This window comes from Tenrec ecaudatus, chromosome 10, assembly GCF_050624435.1.
Source record: "Tenrec ecaudatus isolate mTenEca1 chromosome 10, mTenEca1.hap1, whole genome shotgun sequence".
In the NCBI taxonomy this organism is placed as follows: domain Eukaryota; kingdom Metazoa; phylum Chordata; class Mammalia; order Afrosoricida; family Tenrecidae; genus Tenrec; species Tenrec ecaudatus.
In genome coordinates, this window is record NC_134539.1 from 134,593,255 (window position 1) to 134,616,219 (window position 22,965).

Below are 22,965 nucleotides of genomic sequence, written 5' to 3' on the forward strand. Positions count from 1 at the left end.
GCTGAGCTCTGTGTGCTGCTTAACTCAGAAGCTAAACCCTGAGGGATGCCAGGGCCAGGGGAGCTCATGGGAAGGGTTGGCTAGGTTGCTAGTGGTTGCAAGAGTGACCCTCGCCTTGCTGAGAGTGGGTGAGTACTGAGCAGAGACTTCTAGAAGCCTCCTTTAAGCCACAGGCATGCTTCAAGGGAGCTGCTTTAGAGAGCCCTCCCTGGTAAACCAGGTGCTGCTGCCCAGCGCCCTGGGATGGTCTCTGGTAACACTAGCAGTGCAGCGGGTACATCCCTCTGGGTGTGGTGTTAGCTGCGTTATCTCACGGGGCACTCTAGCTGACAATTACCCATCAAAGAGTCACTGTGCCAGCTGAGTAGGGAGTAGGAGCTCCCAGGGCGCAGAAACCTAGGGAATAACTTCCAGCACATGATGAGCTACCAGGAGGGGAAGGCCCCTGAGAGATGGTGATGTGGGTAAGAGAGGACGGTGCCTGGTGCTTTTACAACTGTTTTTATCCTCTCTTCACGGAGGCTGAGTCAGAACTGCCTTCACAGCACACACAGGGTTTGGGTTTAGGAACCTCTCTGTGCTTTATGTAAACCTCTCTCTCCTCCAGGGTCTCTGCTTCTACCTCCCCACCCACCTCCCCGTTTAAGTGTTGAACATTTCTGGGGAGAAAATATTTCTTTTGTTTTTTTTTTTTTTCCGTGTAGGATGCTGTTCGTGTGAAATGCTTCGCTCCCCCAGCCCCCTTTCTCCCCTTCACCATGCTTCTTTTCCTCCCACTCCGTTGAAGCTCCCTATATCTGGTCAGGGTCTCCCTTTCTTAGCACGTGTCTCTTCTTGCCTCGGTTTGACTGCCTTTCCCCTCAGTCTCTTTCCTTCCAACTGGAATATTCCAATCGTTACATCCATTGAAACAGACAATGGGAAGCTGACCCGCCTCCAGTGCAAATTTGTACTTATTCTTACAAAACATACAGCCACCAGACAGAAAATCTGTCTTTGCCTTTATTGCAATTCCAGCTTGGGGGTGATGGGGGGGGCAGGGAATGATGGAGGGAAGAGACGGAGAAATTATCCTAGTTACAGACTGAACAGTGAACTTTCAACGGTGGCCCTCTAGTTTGCTATATAAAATAGTTGCTTCTGCCATTACAAAAAAAAAATCTCACTGTTCAGTACTTAGGAGTAAAAAACAAACCCTTTTACTAGGGGAGAAGAATCTGTATTTTCATTAGAAAGGCGGAGGGGAAAAAAAGGACCGCTGCGTCCCTGGGTGGGCTCGAACCACCAACCTTTCGGTTAACAGCCGAACGCGCTAACCGATTGCGCCACAGAGACCACGGCAACCGACTGGTAGCTGTGAGTCAAGTCAATGGGAGCGAGGCTGTGACGGCGCAGGAACTACACCCGAAGCTGGGAAATGCGGTTAAAGAGGTTGAACCTGAGAGAGCAAGGGAAGGGGGCTGGCACAGCGGGGCAGTGCAGAGCACGGTCCGCGTCTGTTACGCCCAGAATCTACTTTGGGTTTGAGGAGACCCGGAACGTTCCATTAAGGTGATCTGAGACGTGGGAGCATAGTTCGACCTGGGAGGGGGGGTCTGCTAAAGAGCCTCCGCCGATCTTCAAATCTCTCCTTCGCAGCTAAGCAACTGGCTCCCTGCAATCTAGGAGATTGCGACTTTCTGGGACAGAACACAACGGCCTCTGTGGGGTTCAGAGGCAGTAACTCTTCACTAAAGGGAGTAGGAAGCCTCCTCTTTTGCCGGTGGATCCAATGGTGGCTTCGAACCGATGACCTTGCAGTTAGCTCAAAACGTCAGCCAAGGAATGCCCTCAACACTCTCTCATCCTCGTGTCATTAAATACGCATTTACCATGATAGTAAACACATAAAAACCTATTACCTCCCACAGCCTAGGCACTGTTCTAAGCTAGTGAGCATCTAGATTCTAGCCTTGCACCCAATAAGTGTCTAATAAAAACTCCTAGAATACATAAATGTGCCGAATGATTAGGACGCCTGACTCCTGCGAAGTGCGGGCAAGTGCTCCTGAAGCCAGTGCGCTGCGCCCCGGCCCCGCCCTCCGCCCGGGCCGCCCCGCCCCGCCCGCCCCGCCCCGCCCCGCCCCGCCCCGCGCAGGTCCGCCGCGATCCCAGCGTGCTCCGCGAGCAGGCGACTTCCGCGCTGGCCGTGACTCTTCACTTCACGCTTTCCGCCCTCTGCTTTGGCCTCTCAGCCAAACTACGTAGTGCTGCTGATTGACAGAGAAGTGCAGCCAACCGGAAGCCGGGTTGCCCGGAAGAATCAGCCTCTCGCCCAATGAAAAGGCAGCAGCGAGGACGGTTGCGCGGCGACGACCAGAGCGGGTCTGCAGGAATCGCGGCGGAGACTGGGGGCTCCATTACACTGCAATCATGGTGAGAGGGCTCGAGGAAGAGGGACGTGGGCTAGGAGTTGAGGAGGGAGAAGGGAGGCTTGGGGGGCGTAGAGGGCCTGTAGTCAATGGAAGGCAGAGGCACCAGTTTGAAAGGGAACGAACCGCGGTAAAGACCCACCGGGCGATGATGGGCGCTTCTCGCGGGCACACCGGGCAGTCGCAGAGGTGGAGCTCGAGGCGTCCAGCCGCCTCCAGAGCAGGCACTGGACCCAGGGCTATGGACACAGGCCCCTCACCCTGGGCCCCTTCGCCCCATCTACCGTAGTCGATTATGTCCTACAATGGCGGGGCCGTCATGGCCATGAAAGGGAAGAACTGTGTGGCTATCGCGGCGGACAGGCGCTTCGGGATTCAGGCCCAGATGGTGACCACGGACTTCCAGAAGATCTTCCCCATGGGAGACCGCCTGTACATCGGCCTGGCAGGACTCGCCACGGACGTCCAGACCGTGTAAGTGTCAGCCCTCACCCAGGCCTGTTCGTGCTGACAGCCATCTCTTGGGCTTGTCCAGTGTCCGAGGCTTTGACGGCACCATCCATGGGTAGTCCTGCTGGTGTAGTCCTTAAGGGCGCAGCTGCTAACCGAAAGGTCCCCTGATCCACAGGAGAAAGATGTGTGTCATCGGGCACTTTTAATCAGAATCGACTCGCTGGCAATGGGTCTTGGCGTTTTCCAATGATGTAGAGAGGTACCCCACCCAGCGTTTACCCACCTTACATGGAGGAAGGAGCTCATTAAGCCATTTAACAACATCACCCCGCTGCCGTCCCATTTTACAGATGAGGCAGGATTTCCGAAAATGTCCAGATGAATGTCAGAGCCAGGAGCCAGGCCTCCTGGAGCCCCAAATCAGTCCTTAAAGAACTTCAGATCTAGTTGAGAGGCAGGGCAAGAAGGTAACTAGTGCATAAGGAATTGGTGGATATTAATAACCGGTAATCAGCTAGTTGACAGTGATTACATGACTTGGAGAACGAGGCTGGGTGATGAAATAGGTCGCTGTGGTAATGGCCCAGGTGTGGTAGTCATGGCGGGAAAGGGAATGAGGTGGTGGTGGTCAGCAAACCAATGCTGTCCAATGAATTCTAACTCACAGTCACCATATGGGGCATGGTCGAGCTGCCCCTGTGAGTTTCCGAGGCTGAAACACACATATTTACTGGCGCAGAAAGCTTCATGTTTTTAAAGTGCCTGGTGGGTTGGAACTGCTGACTTTACGGTTAGCAGCCCAACATATAAGCTCCTATGCCACCAGGGCCCTTTAACGAGCCGTACAAGTCCTTGGGTAGCGGAGAGGCAAAGAAAGAACCTGGGTCTTTAGGATCTCCACATGCCTGCTCTGTAGAACAGAACCCGGCATAGACACAAGCCTGGGCGGTCTCACAGGTAATTCCCCCTTGTGCGCATGTCAACTGACACAAAGGTGTTGGGAGGACCCGTTCTGAGGGAAAGACTGGCTTTGCGTTTTGATGACAGTGTTAAGGTGACAGGGCAGACCAAGTCGCAACATACAAGCAGGTAGGCTTTTGAAAGTACCTCTCAAGAATGGAGAGGAAGTGATGGTCTCAGTCTGTGGGAGCAGACTCTGGATCCGCAAAGCATGGAGAAGAGGACAATAAACTGCCCTTCCCAAGCTGGGCCCTGCAGTGCCGCAGGGAGTAGAGAGGCTGAGGCAGAGGGCCAGGGATGATGTGCTCACAGGCGCCAGGCCCATCCTGAAGCTGGTAAAAGAGGACTTTGCAATGGCTCCGTCCTGTCTCTCCCTGCCAGGGTGTTTATTCACTGTGTCCCATCTTCCCGTGGACAGGGAGGTTAGTGGAAAGATGAACTTGCCTCAGTAAGTCTGGGCTCTCTTACCCATTGCTCTGCCTTGTGTAAGTTTTCCTACAAACAATATTTAAGAACTGTGTGTGTGTCGGGGGGGTGTGTCATTTCCTGTTCCCCCTACTTCCCAAAAGAGCATGGGAAGGAAGAATAGCAGAGTAACATATCTACAGGTGATAGTGTGGGGCCTTGAGGAGTCTCCAACTCGGAAGGAGCGTCTCTTGGCTGGTACTGAGATGGTATGTCCCTCACCTTACCTCTTGGCTTCCACAGACTGGCCTTTAGGTGCCCATTAGGGGGTAGGCAGCAACGACTTCATCTTTCACTTTTCCCTCCCACCGCAGTGCCCAGCGCCTCAAGTTCCGGCTGAACCTCTACGAACTGAAGGAAGGTCGGCAGATCAAGCCCTACACGCTCATGAGCATGGTGGCCAACCTCCTGTATGAGAAACGGTGAGTGGGAAGGTGGTTCTAGCAACCCGGGAAACTGTAGTATTGGTAAGGATGGGGACCCTTGAGGTGTCCCCCTTTATTCTCTTGCTTCTCACTTGGAGGGTAATAACGTGATTTAAAAGGAGCCTTTGGTGGAGTAGTGGTGAAGCATTGGGCTGCTAACCTCAAGGTCAGCGATTCAAAACCACCAGCCTCTCTACAGGAGAAAGGTGAAGAGTTAGTCTCAGAAACGTGCAGGGGCAATTTCTTCCCTGTCCTGGAGGCTGCTCGGAGTCAGCATGGACTCGATGGGCATGAGTTTGGTTTTGGTCTCCTGGCTCATGGGCCCGGTTTCTCTGGGCCTATCTGACCATCAGACAGGAAAGGAAGGGCTGACTTCTAGAGAAGGCAGGGGGAGCACAGGTGGCGGGCGAGCTTGGTTCTGTGGAGCAGAGGGAGCCTGGGAACTGGCTGTGTTCGATTTGAGAGCACCCTTTCTAAGGACTTGACCAAGAGACAAGGAGGAGCCTTATAATTAAGGAGTCTGTGCAGATAGTGGGGTGGAACTGAGCAACCCCCACTCACCACTGCACAAAAGCTGGTCACAAAAATACAAACGGTTAGTCTGGGGAGATGGGATAAATTCATTGACACTCATCTGCGTGTAAGAAAGAGGTTTGTATACAAGAGCAGTCATAAACATTGAGAAAGCAGCCCAGTCCAGATCAGGTCCATAAGTCCGATATTAACCCACATGTCTGATACCAATCTGTAAAGTCCACGTCTGATTCTGGAGACACATGCAGACACCAAATGCAGGACGATCACAGGTCAGTGGGTGGGAAGTCTTGTGGATCCAATGGCAGCATAAGCATCTCTGCTGTAAGGGATCTAGCGTAGTTCCATGTGTCTTGTCAGCACAGAGAGAGAGAGAGAGAGTCTCCCACCTCTAAGGAAGAATACAGGAATTCCTAGAATCCACACAGAGGCCTCATTGGCTATACAGTGATTCATGGGCTGGACTCCACCCCTTCACTTGTACTCCTCTCAAATTGACAACAGATTATGTAACTACCCCACAAACTAAGGTGGTGTTTTTTTTTTCTTACAAACTAAGGTTTTTTTAATTAACTGGTTTTCTTCTTTTACTCTAGGTAACAGTAAGTTAATCACGTTAGGTGAAGTTAAAACCTATAACTCATCAAGCCGAGATAGATGTACACCAATTCGTAGGTCCACATGCTGGTTACTTTTTTATCTTAAAATAATTTAATTCTCAGTGTTGCTCTCTTGGTAGTGTTGAGGAGTTAAACCCCCGAAGGTCACCCGTACGTTCAGCATCTGTTAATATCCTTAGGCGTGAAATGCATATGCATGAGTGACGGCCACCCTGCTCACCAAAAACCCCAAATGGAGAAGGGCGTACGGACTTTTAAAATGGATTTACATGGAGGAGGAGTCCCAGCCCACTGGGAACATGACTCGCATTTGGTTATCTATGTGCTGACTTGTTTCTTGAGAAGAATCACCGCGGCACGGGACCTTGAGGTTGGCCAGGACCGTGCCCGTGAGGAGGATGGGTTTTCTAGCAGGAGAGGCTCGAGTGGTGATTGCTACACATGAGCAGTGGGGGGAAAGCTCCTTATGGACCCCAGGCAGTTCACCCGGCCCCTCTGTGAGGCGCACAGTTCAGCGCCTTCAATTGAAAAAAACAAATTCTCCTAGTGATGACAAGCTGGGCTTCGAACCATAAGGGCGGCAGTTCAACACCACCAGTCATTACTGGTGTGCATGGAGGGCTTCTCGTCTCAGAAACCCACAGGGCAGTTGGCGTGGCGCCACGGCAGTGAGCTTGGAGCTGCTCTTCATGTGACCTCGAACTGTCTGTCTACATAAGCTCATTGCATATTATCCCTCAGAAAGGTTTGTTACTCTTGCGTTCTGATCATGTTGGTTAGCAGAGTAATTGATCTACACGTTCATTCTTTTCTTTCCCTGGATATTTAACAAAAGAACATTTTCCCCTATGAATCCATCTACTTTGGGAAAAAGCAATCACTGTTCTGGCTCACATATTCAGGGATCTAAGCTCCCCAAAATGTTCGTCTTAAATAGGTTTTAGCGGCACGCAGTATCAATAGTTGGTCTTTTGCAGATCAACATCGTAGATCATTTTTATTCTAAAATTGATGGACTTTTCTTAGTACAATCTCAAGCAAATTTTTTCAGATTCATTTTTAACAGTTCTGCCGACATAACTCACATACACACTTTAGTAGTTCCATCACCTTCATAAGTGCTCCACGTGTTTATCGGGTTTTTACATAGTCTTTCAGATCAAGTCCTTAGAAATTTCTGAGGCCGATAAAAGCATCATGAATGTTGATGCTGCTGCTGGGCATCGAGTCACACTGGCAGGAGAGCGGCCGGCCCGGGGCAAATGCGTGTGTGTGCGTGACCTGTGTTAGCAGCCGGCACTTAGAGGCCCGTGTGCCGCCAGGGCTCCTTAGCAGACGGAGAAGGGCTCTTCCACCTCTTGCTTCTGTGCAGTATTTTGTCACGAAGGTCCTTAAGATTATTTCCAAGGTTCAGATCCAGAACAGTTTCTGGTGAGCTGCTGCGTTCTTCTGGGTAAACAATGCGCAGCGCCTTGGCCATTCAGTGCCATACAAAAGGCCAGGCTGCTAGTCTGACAGTCTGGACGGCAGACGCTCTATGGGAGGAGCCTGCTCAGAGCACCCCACCGGCTCACCTTGTAGCCAAGCAGTAGACAAACCTGAAGTGAGCAACTCCCAGCAGGGAGAGGGACACGGGCCTTAGATTAGAACGAGGAAGCGCACAGTTGCCCGGGAGAAGTGCAGAAGGCAGGAGGGGTCAAGAAGCAGGATGAAGGGAGGAGGTAGGAAGAAGGCTGTTAAATTGTGGGGCCTGCAGGCCTGGTCACAACCAACGTATCTATGTATGGAAAACCAATTTGCTCTGCAAACTCTCACCCAAATCACAATAGAAAGTCATTTAAGAAAGCAAACATTCCCATTTAAAGAAAGAAAGGAAGCGTGGAGGGAGGATGGGGTGGAAATGGGGAACCGATTACAAGGATCTACATATAACCTCCCTGGGGGACCGACAACAGAAAAGTGAGTGAAGGGAGATGTCGGACAGTGTAAGACATGACAAAATAATAATTATAAATTATCAAGATTCATAAGGGAGGGGGAAATGAGCTCATGCCAGGGGCTTAAGTGGAGAGCAAATGTTTTGAGAATGATGAGGGCAACGAATGTACAAATGTTCTTTACACAATTGATGTGCGTATGGATTGTGATAAGAGTGATTTTAAAAAAAAAGAAAGGAGGGGATGAAAGAGCTTAGAGCTTTCCCAGATGGTAGCAGAGGGAAAGGGGTGGATTAGTGCTGCCCGAGGGGCGATACCAGCCCCATCCAGCAGGGGCGCTGTAAGAGCAGATACCTACACTTTGTCCTGGGTTTTGCAGACAGGGGGTTAGTATTTTTTGTGAAAGGGGGTGGCAGGGCAGATGTTAGGAGGCGATGGGTTAGAGCCAGTTGGGTGGGGACCTGCTCGCTGAAGGCTGGGTGGGAAGCCAGCGTTTGAGGCAGATGTCTCTCTTGCCCTGGCCTTGCAGGTTTGGCCCGTACTACACGGAGCCCGTCATTGCCGGGTTGGACCCAAAGACCTTCAAGCCATTCATTTGCTCTCTGGACCTCATCGGCTGCCCCATGGTGACTGACGACTTTGTGGTCAGCGGCACCTGCGCTGAGCAAATGTACGGGATGTGTGAGTCCCTCTGGGAGCCCAACATGGTGAGTTGGAGGCACGGGGCAGGGTGGGCTCTGAGAGGGTGTCCATGTGTGCACGAGGATTGCGCATGAGGCTCTGACTGCAAGGTCAGCAATTCGAAACCACCAGCCACTCCTTGGGAGAAAGATGAGGCTTTCTGCTTCCCGAAAAAGCTAGTCTTAGAAACGCGCAGGAGCTGCTCCCCGTCCTGAGGGTTGCCGTGAATCGGCGTTGACTTGTGGCAGTGCCTTGGCAGTTCTGTTTTTGGGTAAGAGGGAAGGGAGGGAGGAGTCATGCAGGTAGGTGAGAAAGACGCAGCTTTTGGTTCTTGGGAGACTGTCCAGAAACACCCTTTGCTGTGGGCCATGGTGTTGGCTGGCTCGGGGCAGCAGCCCAGGGAGGAGACCCCAGTTGAGTATTTGCGGAGACAGCAGGTCATGCTCTCACCATTCCCCGAAGGAGCTGTGTGAGCTTAGGCCCTGGTGGTGGTTTCAGGTAAGGTTGCTGGTTCAAGCCCACCAGTTCCTCCTCTGAGCAGTGAGGCTTCCCAGCCCTGACACCCTGCATGGGGTCGCTTTGCGTGGGTGTGGACCTGGCAGCCAAGGGTCTGGTTTCCGTGGCGTTAGCAGAATGGCCAAGTTGGCTCTGCAGCCAGGTTGTGGGAGGTTAGAAACCTGAGGGCCCCCCGCCCCCGCTGTTGCCATTTAGTGAGGCTCTGGGTAAGTCTGTGCCCAAGTGCCCCCGCTGTGAAGTGGGTTTACAAGTTAGGATTGACCTGGTCGGTGGTGGTGTGAGGTAAAGAGGTGTGCATGCGGCCTGAGCACACAGGTTGGCTGGTGGTGACTCAAGGGCCGCCCTGCCAGCTCCCTCCTGCTACTGGTTAAGTCAGCCACGCACCCAAATGCCTGCCACCTATGTTTACCGAGAGTGCAGGAGGTGGGGGCCGGGTGTGAAGTGAGCAAGCCGGGGAGGTGATCCAAGTACTGGGCCAAAGAGTTTGGACTTGTTCCTTGGCTTGTTGCCAAAGGCAATTAGGAAGCAGGGGACCTGAAGCCTATAGTCAGATGTGAGGGACAGTGGCGGGCACCAGCAGGAGGTGCTGGGCTCCTGAGCAAAGGCACGGATGGCAAGAGGGAGGGAGGCAAGCAGATAGCTGGCTAAAGGGCCCAGGGCTGAGCAGGCTCAGGGCCGGGCAGACTGAGTGTGAGGCCCCTGTAGGACAGACATCCAGGGGAAATGTCCTCATGGGATGCAGCTGAAGCCACATGGCTGCTTAGAGGAGGGAATTTGGGCTTGCAATCCTCACTTTTCCTCCCAAAGAAGCCCAGGGGGCTTCCCATCCAAAGACCTGCCCTCACTTCCGGCCTCAGCGACCCGGGCAGCGGGAGGCAAGCCAAGGGAGGGCTGCGAGGCACCTGGGGTCTGAAGGGCTCCCCTCTGTCGGCAGGATCCGGAACACTTATTTGAAACCATCTCCCAAGCCATGCTGAATGCTGTGGACCGGGACGCGGTGTCCGGGATGGGAGTCGTCGTCCACATCATGTGAGCTTCGCTGGGAGGGGTCTAGAACTTGGCCCCTTTCTCCCTCCGCCCTCTAAACACCCAGCCTGACTCCCCAACCCGCTGGTGGGGTGTGAGAATGGCACCTGGGTGGCTGGGGTCACCGGAAACCCTGCTTCCCTAGGGAGGGGTGCAACTGGGTTCCTCCGTGGCTGGTTAGGTGACAAGTCCCATCTGCTTTCCTTTGAGACATCCCAGACTAAGCATCTAGACCCTTTGGGTTACTGGATCAGCTGTGGATTACCAGGGTAGCTAGGTGCTGACCAAGAATTGAGCACCCAGGCCTGTGGCAAACACGGGGGTGGACCCCTCACCCCACCTCTGGTCGGAGGCCTGGGGAGCACCTTCCCCAGCGGCGGGCTTCCAGCCAGGCCTCAGCTTGCAACTGTGCCACTTCTGAAGCCTTGACTGGGCTCCCCTCCCCCCCTGCAGACACAGCAATGTCAAGTCCCTAATGTGGCGGGCAGGGGCGGGGAGAGCGGCAGGTGGGCGGTTCTGAGTGCTGCCCTGACTCTTTCTGCAGCGAGAAGGACAGAATCACCACGCGGACACTGAAGGCCCGAATGGACTAAGTGCCTCCTCCAAGCCCCGGGTACTCCTTTTTCTTTCCCTCCTGCAAAGCCCAGGGTCTTGTTTCTTTCTCTCTTTTTTTAATTAAATAAGTTTTTCTTTCACGTTTGCCTGTGGCTTCTTTGGCTCTGATAGTTCCACCTCTGGCCCATCCCCAGCCGGGCAGTTGGAAATAGCTAGCTGCTTGAGGCTTAGCATGCCCCATGGGCGTCCCCGGTCCCCTGGTGGGCAGAACGTACCCCTACTGTGGTTGCCGGCGGTGGCAAGCAAGGTGCTGCCAGAGTACTCTACACCCACTAGGATCGGATCACTCAGCCCTCAGCACTGTCCTTGGTGACAGATGTGAAAAGGGAGGACGGAAAGCACATGGGCCCATTTGCCTCCAAGGCCCAGGGTCCGTCTTTCTGCCCCTTAGGTCTCACCTTCCCATGGAAGCCTGAGGGCAGGGGCAGGGTACACGGGAATCACCAGAGCATCTGCTGGATGAATAGACACAGACAGAATGTGCTAAGCAGCTCTCAAATGTTTCCAAGTGTCAAACCCCCCCCCCCCCATCGGAATCAGAAACCATATTCAGCTCGGGGCTAGGCCTTCAACATGGCCTTTCTCAACGAGTCTCATGTGCTACTGACCCATCTGGTCCAGACCACACTTGGGAGAGCCACTACCTCTTTAGCTAAGCCAGCTCGTAGCTACTCGAGATGGAGAACCTGAGGGACCAGATGTCTTGTCCAAAGTCAGCGGACAAGCTGGAGCTTGTCCCTGAAGCGGTGACTGCCTACGGACACCGAGGGGGCCATCGGTGAGCCCACTCCCGAGGCCAGTCCCCACACACTGGCTGCCCAGGCTGCCGCCTGCTCCCTGGGACCCCTCACGCTAAAAAGACAAGGCCCCTGTCCCACTATCCAAACACGCGGAGCAGATGTACACAAAGCTTTTTGAGTTTTATTTTTTCCTCGGATGGGAGAGTCATCCTAACATGCATGCATTTTAAAACGTCACAGGCTCTCGCACTGTTCCGAGCAGACATGACAAGCACAGAGGGCTGGAAATTCCTGTTTAAAAAATGGAAATCGCAGAGGGGAAATGAGAAGTCACACACGTGGTGGGGTGGGTGCTTATCCGCTTCCCGCAAAGTTGACTCAACTTCCTTCGTGGCTTTGACTGCAGTGATCCGGCTGCTGGCTCCCCTGCCCTGTAAGATGGCACTGAGCAAGGGGCAGGGCCTCCTGGAAGTTTCCGCTTGGGGTCTTTGCTGGGATCTCAGCACCGCTGCCCCTGGAGGTGTCCGTCACCGTCTCCTCCCCTGGGGTGTGCATGTGGGGGGCACGATTCCTTTAAGTGGTGCATCTCGGGAGCAGGTGATAGACTGGCCAGTTATCTGCGTGCTATTTCCCTTTGACCCAGTGTTCAGGCTGGCCCTACCCCCACCCCCACCCCGACTCGGAGGGCCTCAGGTCTAAAGCCAGAGCTCCTTCCAGCCAGGCGCTGGTCTCGCCTGAGCACTGCAAGGGCCCCGCGTGAGGCCTGAAGCGCAGGGCGGAAGTGAAGGTGGGAGAAAGGAAGAGCTGCCTGGTGGGAACAAAGATGCCACTGAGAACAGCCCCAGGGCGATTCGCGGCACCTGCCACAGGCCAGTGACCCCTGAGCTAGATAGGAGGAGATGGAGCACGGCTGTCTCGGCAGCCCTGCAGCTGCTGCCTTCCAGCAGGCCCAGTGCCCCACACCACCGGTGCTGGGCGGGAAGGACCAGAGGCCTCGTCCAGTGGTCTGAGGAGAGTTGCAGAGTATGCTCAGTTGGGCTGCGGGACTGCCGTTTCCTCAGGGGAGGGGAGGGGAGGGGAGTGGGGTATGGTGACTAGATGCCCTGTCACACAGGCCAGGCCTCCCCCAACCAGCCGGGTCCCATTCCTCTCCCTCGGGTCTGGGGTTGTTAGCTGCTCTTTACGGCCCAGGAGGGAGGCTGAGGCCAGCCAGTTGCCGGCAGAGGCATTTTACAGGAAGGGCATGGTGGGTGGCACATTTAGAGGGAAAAGAATGGGGGACAAAACCTTGGGGGGGGTCACTTTCTCTACATTCAGATTGCAAACCAAATAAAATATCTTCAGTATAAAACGAACAAAAAGGGAAAACCTTGTCTAAACCCAGGTGAGAACACGTGAATGCCAAAGGGCTCGGCCTTCGCAAGGTGTGGAAAGAAGAGGGACAGAAAGGCGAGGGACCTTTTTAAAAACACACTTCTGCGCGGTTCAAATGTTCTGACCCAAGCAATACTGTCAGGAGAACAAAGACAGCATTTGAAACAGAATGCTACCTCTCAAAAATGTAAACAATATACAAAAAAATAAGCCCCAAACAAAAGCTCATTGTTAAACAAGTTAGATACCTGGAAGTTGTCTTACATGATAAGATGATGTTACACTTTTCAGACACGTTATGGCAACATGATCAGCAGAGTACGGGGGCGGGGGACAGGGCTAGGGAGCCGGCGGGGGCTGGAGGGGGCAGCTTTCCAAGCTCTGGGGATGCCGAGTCTGACGACAAGCAGACCCAAATTTTCATTCTTGATTATGAAGCCGGGAAGTCGAGGAAACCTTCCAACACAAGCCCTTTCTCAGTTGGATTTGTTTTCTCCATCATGGCCTGCTCGGTTCCAGGCTGTTCCCCACCACAAAGTGGCCTTGCTGCAGACAGGCCGAGCGTCCAGCGGCCTTTCGCAGGGCCAGGCCAGCAGCGCGGCCCAGCAGCCTCTTGCAGAGGGCCTTCCAGCCCACCTCGAAGCCCCAGGGAGTCCTTGACCTAAACTCAGGGCAGCTCTAACGTGCTGCCGTACCTGCAACAGACTCGGAGCGGGGCCAGATGTGTGAGGGTGGGGGGAACCGCCGACCAACCCACTCACTCAAAATGACTCCATGAACCAGCTTCACAGCTTTGGGGTCTCTACAGGTTTTACCGTATCTTGCCCCAAAGGCCCAGCTCCTGGTGAGGGGTGAGTAGAGGAGGAATGTACCTCCCCAGCAGGGCCAGACTGTGCTGCTGCCACTGGGCAGGGTGCCACGGCCCAGGAGCACTCTGGTGGCCCATGGGACGGGAAGGACCCTGCAAGGTGCCACTCTTCCCGAGGCAGCCAGCTGACAGCAGACCTGCTGACCATTGGGACCACATCAGGCCCCACATCAAGCCTTCCAATCGGCTTTTCTAGGTCTCAGAAGCAACTTCTGGCCTAGGGGCTAGACTTCCCTCATAGAGGAGGCGCACTGCTCCTTGCTGGCTAACCTCAGGAGCGCTGGGATTCTGGAAGCATCCAGGTGAAAATCCACGGGCACAGGGAGCCAGCTCACTTCCGTGGTGATGGGCCTGCCAAACACTCCGCTTGGTGCACGGGCCTGCAGGGGGTGGGGGGAGGAGTCCCGAGGGAACGAGGGGAGGGAGGCCTCGGGGATGCTTGTCAGCTTCTGGGGTTCTCCCAAGGGGAAATAACCGTCCACCCGTGAGGGTACCAGGACTGATCTCTGAAGGTGCCCTCTACTTCCTCTGGACCCAGGGCAGACCAGCTGGACTCCAGGGGCTTAGCTGATGACCAGGGGTGCTCTCTGAGAACCAGCTGTCCGGGGACCCAGCAGTCCCCAATCTTTCCTGTCACATGAGGGTGCCTTAGTTCACCCCACGATCTTAGGCCAGAGCGCCCCCTGGGGAGGGAGGACTGTGAGAACATTGCACTTGATTCCAGGGGAAGCGGGTGTGCACAGTGCTCCACAGAATGACAGGCCAGAGAAGGAGCCCTCTGCTGCGGCAGGGGCGGGGCTCTGGCTGCCCTTCCCCTTCCGGCGCCAGAGAGTCAGCTCTGCTCCAGAGGCCTCTTGGTGCAGAGTGGGGAGGGGGTGGGGACGACATATATGGTGATGACATACATCATCATAAATAGCAAACCTGGAGCAACAGAATTTCAGAAACAAAGCCCAAGGGACCCACAAGACCATCTCTCACCCCAAGGTAGCTGAGAAACAAAGAGGGTCCCGTGGGAATAAAAACCAGAGGCACGCACAGGTGAGTGACAGCCTGTGGGCACGTGCACAGTGGCCCGTCCCCGGCCCCCCCACAGCTGGAGTGCCTCTTTCCGGTCCCAGGCTGCAGCCCGCAGCCAGCCCCTCCCCAGCCCCCCTCACCAGCCCAGCCCCCCACTCAGCTCTGGCTCCGGAGGCTGAAGGTAGGAGACAGCTACGTCAGGATGTTGGACATGAACTCGTTGAAGCGTTTGGAGTACTGCTCGGGGTTCACAGTCGAGATCTCAGCTCCCGCCTGAAACATACCAGAGATCCAGGATCAGCCTGACCACACTGCTACTGTCCACAGGGGGCACCTGCCTCGGAGGGTGGCCCAAGCCCCAGGCCTGCAGCCAGGGGAGTGGGGAGTCTTGGGTCTGGGGGGGGGGGGCACAGTGTGGGCAAGCCATCAGCAATTCCTGGCCGCTCCCCCAGCTGCACTGCTGTTCAGCCACCCTGGGGAGGGCGCTGGAGGCCAGAGAACCGGGCAGGCTGCAGAGGACACAGGGCCTGGACCCTGGCTGGGCAGAGACTCACCCCGTGTTTCACGGTTTTGGCAGCGTGTGCAGCTTTCTTCTTGGCATCGTAGGGAGTGAGGATGTCGATGACGGCCATGAAGTAGACCTCCTTCTTGGGGGCGTCTTGGGGGTGGGGGTGGACAAAGGAAGAGATGTCAGGAGCAGCATGGTCACCCCCCAACCCCTCCCCCGCCCAGATACGAGATTTGGGATCTGAGAAATGGAAGGACCACTGGGTCCCGCTCAGAAGCTTCTTGCAACCCTCACAGCCCACGGCTCTGTGGGGCGACAGAACTGCGTAGACAAGGCTGTGTCTGTCCTCAATGAGGCGGGGAAGGAAGGGACCTCAGAGAACTGCTGGGGATCCAGCTCCAGGCTGGAGGGTGAGAGACGCAGCGGGCCACACACCCACCCCCCGGGGCTGCAGAGGGCGGAGGGGCTCTTCGAGCAGGGCAGGCCTGCTGCTTACTTTCATGGCTTTTCATGGCGTAGACGTCGACAGAGGCGTCGAACTCCCCGGGCCCAAAGAACCGGGGGGCGCTGAGGAGGTTCCCAGGGCTGTCAGGAGGCGTGCCGTAGGGGCAGAGCAGGGCGCCGCCCGCCCCGTCATTGCCACATTCCTCGTCCTCCGCCCGCTCCTCCACTTCCATCTCCTCCTGCTCGGCCCGGTCCACGTCATGAATGCCCACCAGCAGGCTGTAGTCCATGATCTTCAGCTGGGCCAGGAACTAGAGCGTGGCAGGGGGAAGGAGGCAGTTACATGGGGCAGCCGAGTGGCACGTGGAAATGGGAACGTGCGGGCGGCAAGCAGTTCCGAGGCACGATGGAGGAGACGGCTGCCCTGGGTGAGGAGGTCCATCAGCATGCCAGCAGCTTGGGCGAGCGCGCAGCCCAGCGTGTGTGGGGAGCACAGTGGAGCGGCCGCCCAGCTGAGCTGGGCCGGGACTTTCCTGGGGCCCAGACTTACTGCTATGAAAGGAGGCAGAACCAAAGAGGGCGGCCCGGTGCTTCAGCTTTGTGTGGGATGGGATGGGAGTTTGGGGTTACACGCAGAATGTACTTCTTATCAGGGGTCAAAGTGTGAAACCATCTAATCCAGCTTACTTAGCCAGCAGGATAAAACCGGGGAGACGAGGAAAAAGACCACCATTTAAGAATGGCAACCAGAGCCAATCGCCCGTCTCCGGTCCTCTGCCCTGGAGGTGAGAGGAGTCCGCAGGACAAGCTTGGGCTTCCTCACACAGGGCAGAGCGAGCTGGGGGCGGCTCCTGCCTGGTCCCTTCTGGGAGTCCATGCTCAAAGGAGAAGCTAGGGTGGGAAAGGTTCTGATTGCAGCGGTCAGCTGAACTAAGGCGGCCAGCGCACTGCTCCACTCCCTCTGCTCAGTCAGCGACCAGCCGGCCTCAGCCATGTGCCAGGCATTCGTTTGGTCTTTGGTCACACCCTGAGACAGTACCAGCCGGAAACTCTTAGACTGACCGCTATGACCAAGGGTCAATGAAGACCACAAGAGGTCCCTTGACCCAGAAAACAGCTGAAGGCCCAAGGCCGCCTTCAGGAGCCCAGCAGAAGCTCTTCAGCCAAGAGTCAGAGGGGCTCCTCTGCACGAGGCTCTCTAGGCCCACAGCACAGGGAGCCCACTCCCGCGCCCCTGAGAATACGACAGTCATGTGCAAGTGAAAGCAAAGGGCCTGCCATCAGATCTCCCAGAACTCGGGGTGGGACAGTGGAAAAGGGGAAGCAGGAGAGAGACTTGAGAGGAACCGAGGGCAGAATGCAGGCACCCCCCAGGTGGGCTGGGGACAAACCCTGGTTGTCAGGAGCAGGCTCCCTTTGTCCAAACAAAAGCGGAGCCCACACCTTGTCACCGAGCAGCACCCAGCCCTCCCTGGAAGTCCTGCTCCCGAGGGCAGAGGCCAAGGCACAAAGGCAGCAGCAGTGGCGCAGGGCCTGTTGGTGGGCTGGAGTGGCTGGTGCCTGGGCTGGCAGCCCTCCCGGGTGGTGGTGGTGGTGGTGACAGTGGGCACAGGTCAGAGGGTTTGGGGATGGGTGAATAAAGAAGCACAGGGCAAGTTCCCCAAACTGAGTTACAAAGATCCCAGGGCACAAACTGTGTCCCCAGATGGGCAGCTGGCCAGCTGGAGCTTTGCTATGGCCAGGTGTTCTGCAGAGGCTGACTCATGGGGGAAGCCCGCAGGGTGGATTCTGCTCTGTGTCTAAGGAATCAGAACAGGCTGATGGCAATGGGCTGGGTTCGGCTCTGGTTTCTGACCATCTGAAAGCCACAAAAAGGAAACACTGCCCTGCCCGGTCCTTAGCCACGAGTACTCAGACTGCCAGCTCAGGATCCTGCCACGCTCCGGGGGTGAAACAGTCCTCAGGAACATGCCGTCTCCTCACAGGGCAGACGGACATCAAGCGTGGTCACACCATTTGGACCTGACGACGGGGCTGCGCTCTACAGGGGAGGCCCCGGTGATGCCCACAGTCACCGTGTGACTCTTCCAGAGGGGTCTCGGAAGGAAGCAGTCAATCCTGTTTATCTTAGGGCGACAGGGGCTCCTGCTGGGTTCAAGAAGGGGCGCTGCCCAACCACGGCGAAAGCAAGGTTCCGTCAGTACCTCCACATCCCGTTTCAGTTTCTCCAGGAAGTTCTTTTTACTCTCCTCTCCCACGTGCAGCTTCTGTCCTTCATTGAGGAAGTCATTGTCCTTGAAGGTTGGCAAGTCCTTGGCCTGGAAGAGCAGGGGCAGTGAGAGTGTTAGGAGGCCAGCAAGGCCCTCACCCCAGGAAGTCAGTTCTCTGCAGGGGTGAGGCTACGTTTAGGGGAGGGGAGGGCCTTGAGCTAAAACTCCAAATCAGCAGTTCAGCACCGAAACTACAGTCCGAGACTTGGGGCAAATAGGTGGCTGATCCCAGACACTGTAAACTGGCCGAGGCCACCTTCCCTGCTGAGCCTGGCCCAACCCAGGGCTCAGACAGCCACCATCTGATTCAGGATGGGCTATGGGCTGGGAATTGCCTACCACCCTTCAGGACTAGGAAGAACCAACAAGGACAGAGGTAGGTGACCCAGGCCGAGGCGGAAGCTGAGGACAGGAGGGTGGGTGGTGACAGATTTTATGTTGGCAAGCCAGATGGCTTGGGGTCCTGGGCTAGGGGCTGTGGTGAAAGACAGGAGAGCCACCAGGTGCTGTTTCCAGTTCCGAGCCACCCACCCCAGCTGTGCTCAGCAGACCCATGTCCCGACCTACCTTCTCCTTGTCACTTGCTTCTCTGGCAACAGTAGAGCCCTGAAAGGAACAAAAGCATCAGGCGGGCCTGGACCTGAACCCATTTCCCTCGGGTCAGTGCCACCACAGTAACCAGGGGACTGTCCCAGAGGGTTCCCAAGGCCATGAGCTTTACTGAAGCAGGCTGAGCAGTTGGGGGGCTCAAACCACTGACCTTGTGGTTATCAACTGAGCGCTTAACCACTGCATCATCAGGGCTCCTGAGAGACAGAACCAAACCCTATGTAGGGTTTCTAGATGGTGACTCTTTACCAGAACCGAAAGCCTCAGCGGTCTCCTTCGAGAGGCTGATGGATTTGAACTGGTGACCTTGAAGCTAGCAGCCCAAAGTCCAACCCACAGCGCCACCTGGACCCCTGAGGAGAAGTGCAGCTGGCTGAGGCACTAGTCTTAGAGGAGGTCAGCTGGTGAGGTGGGGTTGGCGGGCCTGACCCCTCGAGGGGACAGGAGGCAGACGCTTGGTCAGCTCCTCAGGCACAGTCTTCGGAGAGCTCTGACTACGGACAAGAGACACATTGCTGCTCAGGAAACGACTTCCCCGAGAGACGCAGCTCCCGTCCACAGGGGCCGTCCCTTCCCTCCCCTCCGTCTAATAGGAGCCACACAGTGGAAGCACTACGGGGGTGCTGAGTATCACAGGGGAGGCCCTGGGTGACTGTGCCCAGCTGCTAACCCAAAGGTTGAAGGGTCAGTCCACCCAGAGGGACCTCGGAAGAGAAGGCTGGCAATCTACTTCTGAAACACCAGCCACTGAAAGCCCTACAAACACTGCTCTCCTCCCACATCACGGGTCACTGAGCCCTGGTTGACCTGCTGGTGGCAGCTTGGATCCTAACCCCCTATACATGGGGAACCCCTTATACATGTTATGTTGGTAGGGCAAACTGGCACAGGGGCTCTTAGACCAATCCCTTTGGAGACAGAAAAACAGGTTAGGCATGGAAGGAAGCAGGCACGGACAGAGGAGCGAGACAAGCCTCCCCACCCCACGCCACCCAAGCCTGGACCCTGGATTCTTTTCAGCTTCCTACACTGCGAAAAAAATACACTTCTGCTACTTAAAGCCAAGTCCCATGGCATTTCTGTTAGGCTAACGCAGTTAACAGGGGAGAGGGCAACAGGTAGGCCTGGTCTCCACTGGGGAGGAGCAGTGGCCAGGGACTGACTGCTCTCTGGGGGAAGTGATATTTGAGCTCAGCTCAGAAGGGGAGCGGGAGGTGTTGTGTAGGGCACTCTGGAGAGGGACAGGGTTGAGAGCAAAAATATTCCAGCCAGGCAAAATCCCAAGCATGTATGACAGTCCTGGTGAGAGGAAGGAGGGCGTGCTCCCGAATCACCCAGGATCCACACAGTGGCAGCGGAGGGTGAGGGGAGAGCAACTAGAAGCCCAGTCCTTTGCTCAAGGGCAGTGGCACACCATGACTCAGTCACAGGAATACCCTTTTGGGTGCCCAGAAACACACTTGTGCTGTCAGTTGATGGGGGCCTGGGCAGATGCCAAGGTGCATGCATCAGCAGTCTGCCGCCCTTGGCCTGCACATCCCACTGGAAGAAGATGGGGAGCATTGATGGTTAGGTCAAATGGTACACCTAGGTTCAAATAACCTCTTGTCAATGTCACCTGGACTTCACACAGCCTTTTGGCCACAGGAATTAGGCCTGTCAACCTCAGAGTCACCTGGCCACTGCAAAGCATAGCACGGCTCTCCCGGCCATGGGGCCAGGGTTCTTCCAGCGCTCTGGGGAGGCCAGCTTGTACCTTGAGGTCGTACTTGCGGTGCACGGTGAGCCGGTGGCTGAACACATTTCTTGTGACCACCATGTAGGTCTCCACTCCGTCCACGGTGAGGCGGTACATGCCCAGGAACTGGGGCAGGAGGGTGCTGCCATGGCACTCCACGATGAACTGAGCAGAAAGGGGAGGGTGGCAGCTCAGGGGCACAGGGAGGGGCCCGGGATGGAAGGTGCACCCCCACCCCACCCGAAAATCCCGAGCTTCGCTGAAACGCCACCTCCCAGAGCAGGGGTCGGCAAGCTTCTAAGACGAAAGAGTCGATCTGCCCCTCAAAACAATTTAAAAATTATTCGAGAGCCATAAATGTCTACTTTTACACACAGATGAAATCACCGTCATCTGGTAACCTCAGTGTTTTCAGTTTTACTTCAGAGCCGCATGCACGCACAGCAGACCGGGCACGAGATCGCGGCATGCGGACGCCTCATCGAGGCTCATGGTTTTCAACGTGGCAGACTCGTGTGATGGTCACTGCTGGGTCCACCTGGCTCGGCCAGGATTCCGTCATCAGGCACCCCGTCGTGAGCAGAGGCAAGGGGGGTTTCCTTGAGGGGCGTGGCCTGCATCCAATACATATGCACATCTAGACATGCAGGCCCCCTAGAGCTGGCCTCCCGCCGCCGATTCCTGGACGGGTGGGAGTCAACTGCCGACAGCCTGCAGTGTAGCTCAGGGGTTGTCAGCCCTGTCAGCACCTGAGTAGACGTCTCCAGTCTCCCGCTACCCCCTGGCCCAATGAGGTGGGGCTTGCCAAGCACAGATGTGTGTGTGTGTGTGTGTGTGTGTGTGTGCTGTCCTTGAAAGGAGGCCCTCTCCGCCAAGCACAGGTGTGTGTGTGTGTGCTGTCCTTGAAATGAGGCCCTCTCCGCCAAGCACAGGTGTGTGTGCGTGTGCGTGCGTGTGCATGTGTGTGCCCTGTCCTTGAAATGAGGCCCTCTCCTCACACTCAGCCTGGGGCGCGGTGGTGAAGGCATGCACGGCTAACACCAAGGTGGATGGTTTGTACTCAGCAGCCGCCTTGAGAGAAAGCTACGGCTACGTGTTTCAGGAAAGCCTTCCCGTGCAGAGATTCTGTCCTACAAGGTCTCTCTGTGTTAGAATCAAGTGGACAGCGGTGAAGTTCTTCCAGGGTGTGCCTATTTACATAGACACCAGCTCCACGGCTTAGGCTCCCCCAGAGAACCCCGCTAAGACCCAGGGCTCCTCAGAGATGGACAGTCAGATGCACCCCCCTTCCTCCCCCAGTTGGTGTGACACAGTGAGAGGCGAGCTGAGTGGCCGGGACCGAACTCCTGTGGTTCCTACGATTAGGACTCCAGTTTTGATTTTGTCGGGAACAGAACTGAGCCACAGGAAGATCCAAGGATCCAGGCCTCCCGGGGGAGCAAAGGCAGCAAGGGCGGGTGCCCGGGCACAGCTGGGAAAATAAAGTGACATTCCAGCCAAAGCGCCTGCCCATGGCAATGCCTCAGGGTTTCTGCATCCATTTCTGCGACCAGAAGGTCCCCATGGCCCCCCTTCAGGTGCCCAGAAGAAAGCCCTTTGAAAACGTAGCACAGGCTTGGGACAGGCCCTTGGCGGTGCCAACCCCCTGCCTGCTCTCCTCACAGACAGGGTCTGGATGAGGGACCAGAGGAGGGGAGAGCAACTGCTGACCTGCCGGGACTCCCTGGGGGGACACGAGGGGGGCAGTGCCCGTGTGAAAACACCTGCCTCCAACCAGGAACAGCTGCCTGGCGGGACTGACTCAGCACCTCTCCTTGGCCCCCCTGTCCAGAGGTGCCCTTTCACCTCGCAGACATCATCAGGAAGCATCTCCCAGGACCAGAGAAGGCGAGCCTCTGTGGAGAAGCCCACCTGGGCCTCTCCACCTGTCTCGCAGCCCACCCTCGCTACAGCCCCAGCCTGGGACTCACCATACCTGGTGGTACTTTTTTAGAATATTGTGCATCTCAGCCACATCCTCACTGGACACAGTCTTGATGACAAAGCGCCGGTCGTAGGTGGTGAGGAAGCGCGTGCCGCAGCGGCCCTGGCTGTCGCTGTTGATGGGGGCACTGCGCGTCACGGAGTTCTGAGGGCCCAAGACAAAAGCAGGCTGGTCTGGGGAGGGCGCGGGGTCCCCGACTCACTCCGGTCTTCTCTTACGGGCAGGGTCACCTTGAAGCCAACAGTGTGGAGATAAAGGGGCTCCCAGAGGGGGAGCTTCTCCACCCCGTTTCTTGTGGAAAGTTCACAGCCCTCCCCAAAGTCTTGCTCCAAGGTGGCAAAAGCTGTTCCCTAACTCCTGCTCCTAAACCTGGACTGGGTGGGGTGGGATTATGGGACAACATCTCCTTGCATTCCGCTCCTAGGGAACTGTCCTGTCCGGCAAACAGAGACTGCCTGGTGGCAGCAGACTGGGTTCACCTCCAGACATGCACGTGGAAAGCAGGTGGCGGGCGGGGCTGAGCTCGCTAGACCTTGGGGTGACGGAGAGGAAGCTTCAGGAGACAGAAGAGGCCGGGCATGAAAGCAGCAACAGACAGTCGCCACCTCGTCTCCCTGTGGAGGCCCCAACCCAAGGACGTGCTCTCAAGCAGGGGCCCAGAAGGCCTTTGGGACGATCCCAGGTGCCCCTGCTCCCAGAGAGCCATGTGTGGATCTGCTCGGAGCAAGGCCGCCTCTCCGCCCTCCCCGACTGCCGCCCTTAGCACA

The 22,965-nt window shown here is 56.1% G+C and overlaps 2 protein-coding genes and 1 non-coding gene across 3 annotated transcripts in view; 1 reads left to right on the forward strand and 2 right to left on the reverse strand.

Annotated features, from left to right (window-relative positions):
- Positions 1-1,261: 1,261 nt before the first annotated feature.
- TRNAN-GUU (transfer RNA asparagine (anticodon GUU)) lies at positions 1,262-1,335 on the reverse strand. Its single transcript has one exon. It is a non-coding gene; the product is annotated as a tRNA-Asn (tRNA).
- A 922-nt stretch (positions 1,336-2,257) lies between these two features.
- PSMB3 (proteasome 20S subunit beta 3) lies at positions 2,258-10,723 on the forward strand. The gene is made up of 6 exons (XM_075561741.1): positions 2,258-2,415; positions 2,701-2,885; positions 4,604-4,711; positions 8,335-8,512; positions 9,937-10,031; positions 10,573-10,723. Exons 1-6 carry the CDS (start codon positions 2,413-2,415, stop codon positions 10,619-10,621), a joined length of 618 nt encoding a protein of 205 aa, XP_075417856.1. The 5' UTR covers positions 2,258-2,412; the 3' UTR covers positions 10,622-10,723.
- Positions 10,724-11,544: 821 nt separating this feature from the next.
- PIP4K2B (phosphatidylinositol-5-phosphate 4-kinase type 2 beta) overlaps positions 11,545-22,965 on the reverse strand; it is a 30,668-nt gene continuing 19,247 nt past the window's right edge. Inside the window, exons 4-10 of the mRNA XM_075561742.1 lie at positions 22,190-22,342; positions 20,233-20,379; positions 18,435-18,473; positions 17,802-17,915; positions 15,650-15,908; positions 15,200-15,303; positions 11,545-14,918 (exon numbers count right to left, since the gene is read on the reverse strand). Of these exons, the coding sequence (XP_075417857.1) occupies positions 14,838-14,918; positions 15,200-15,303; positions 15,650-15,908; positions 17,802-17,915; positions 18,435-18,473; positions 20,233-20,379; positions 22,190-22,342 (897 nt within the window). The 3' untranslated portion in view covers positions 11,545-14,837. The remainder of the gene's footprint in view (positions 14,919-15,199; positions 15,304-15,649; positions 15,909-17,801; positions 17,916-18,434; positions 18,474-20,232; positions 20,380-22,189; positions 22,343-22,965) is intronic.

Bases quoted from the DNA above. Each gene is read 5' to 3' on its own strand.
- PSMB3 (XM_075561741.1), top strand. The intron at 4,712-8,334 runs GTGAGTGGGAAG...CTGGCCTTGCAG, and splicing joins AACCTCCTGTATGAGAAACG to GTTTGGCCCGTACTACACGG. The intron at 10,032-10,572 runs GTGAGCTTCGCT...CTCTTTCTGCAG, and splicing joins GGAGTCGTCGTCCACATCAT to CGAGAAGGACAGAATCACCA.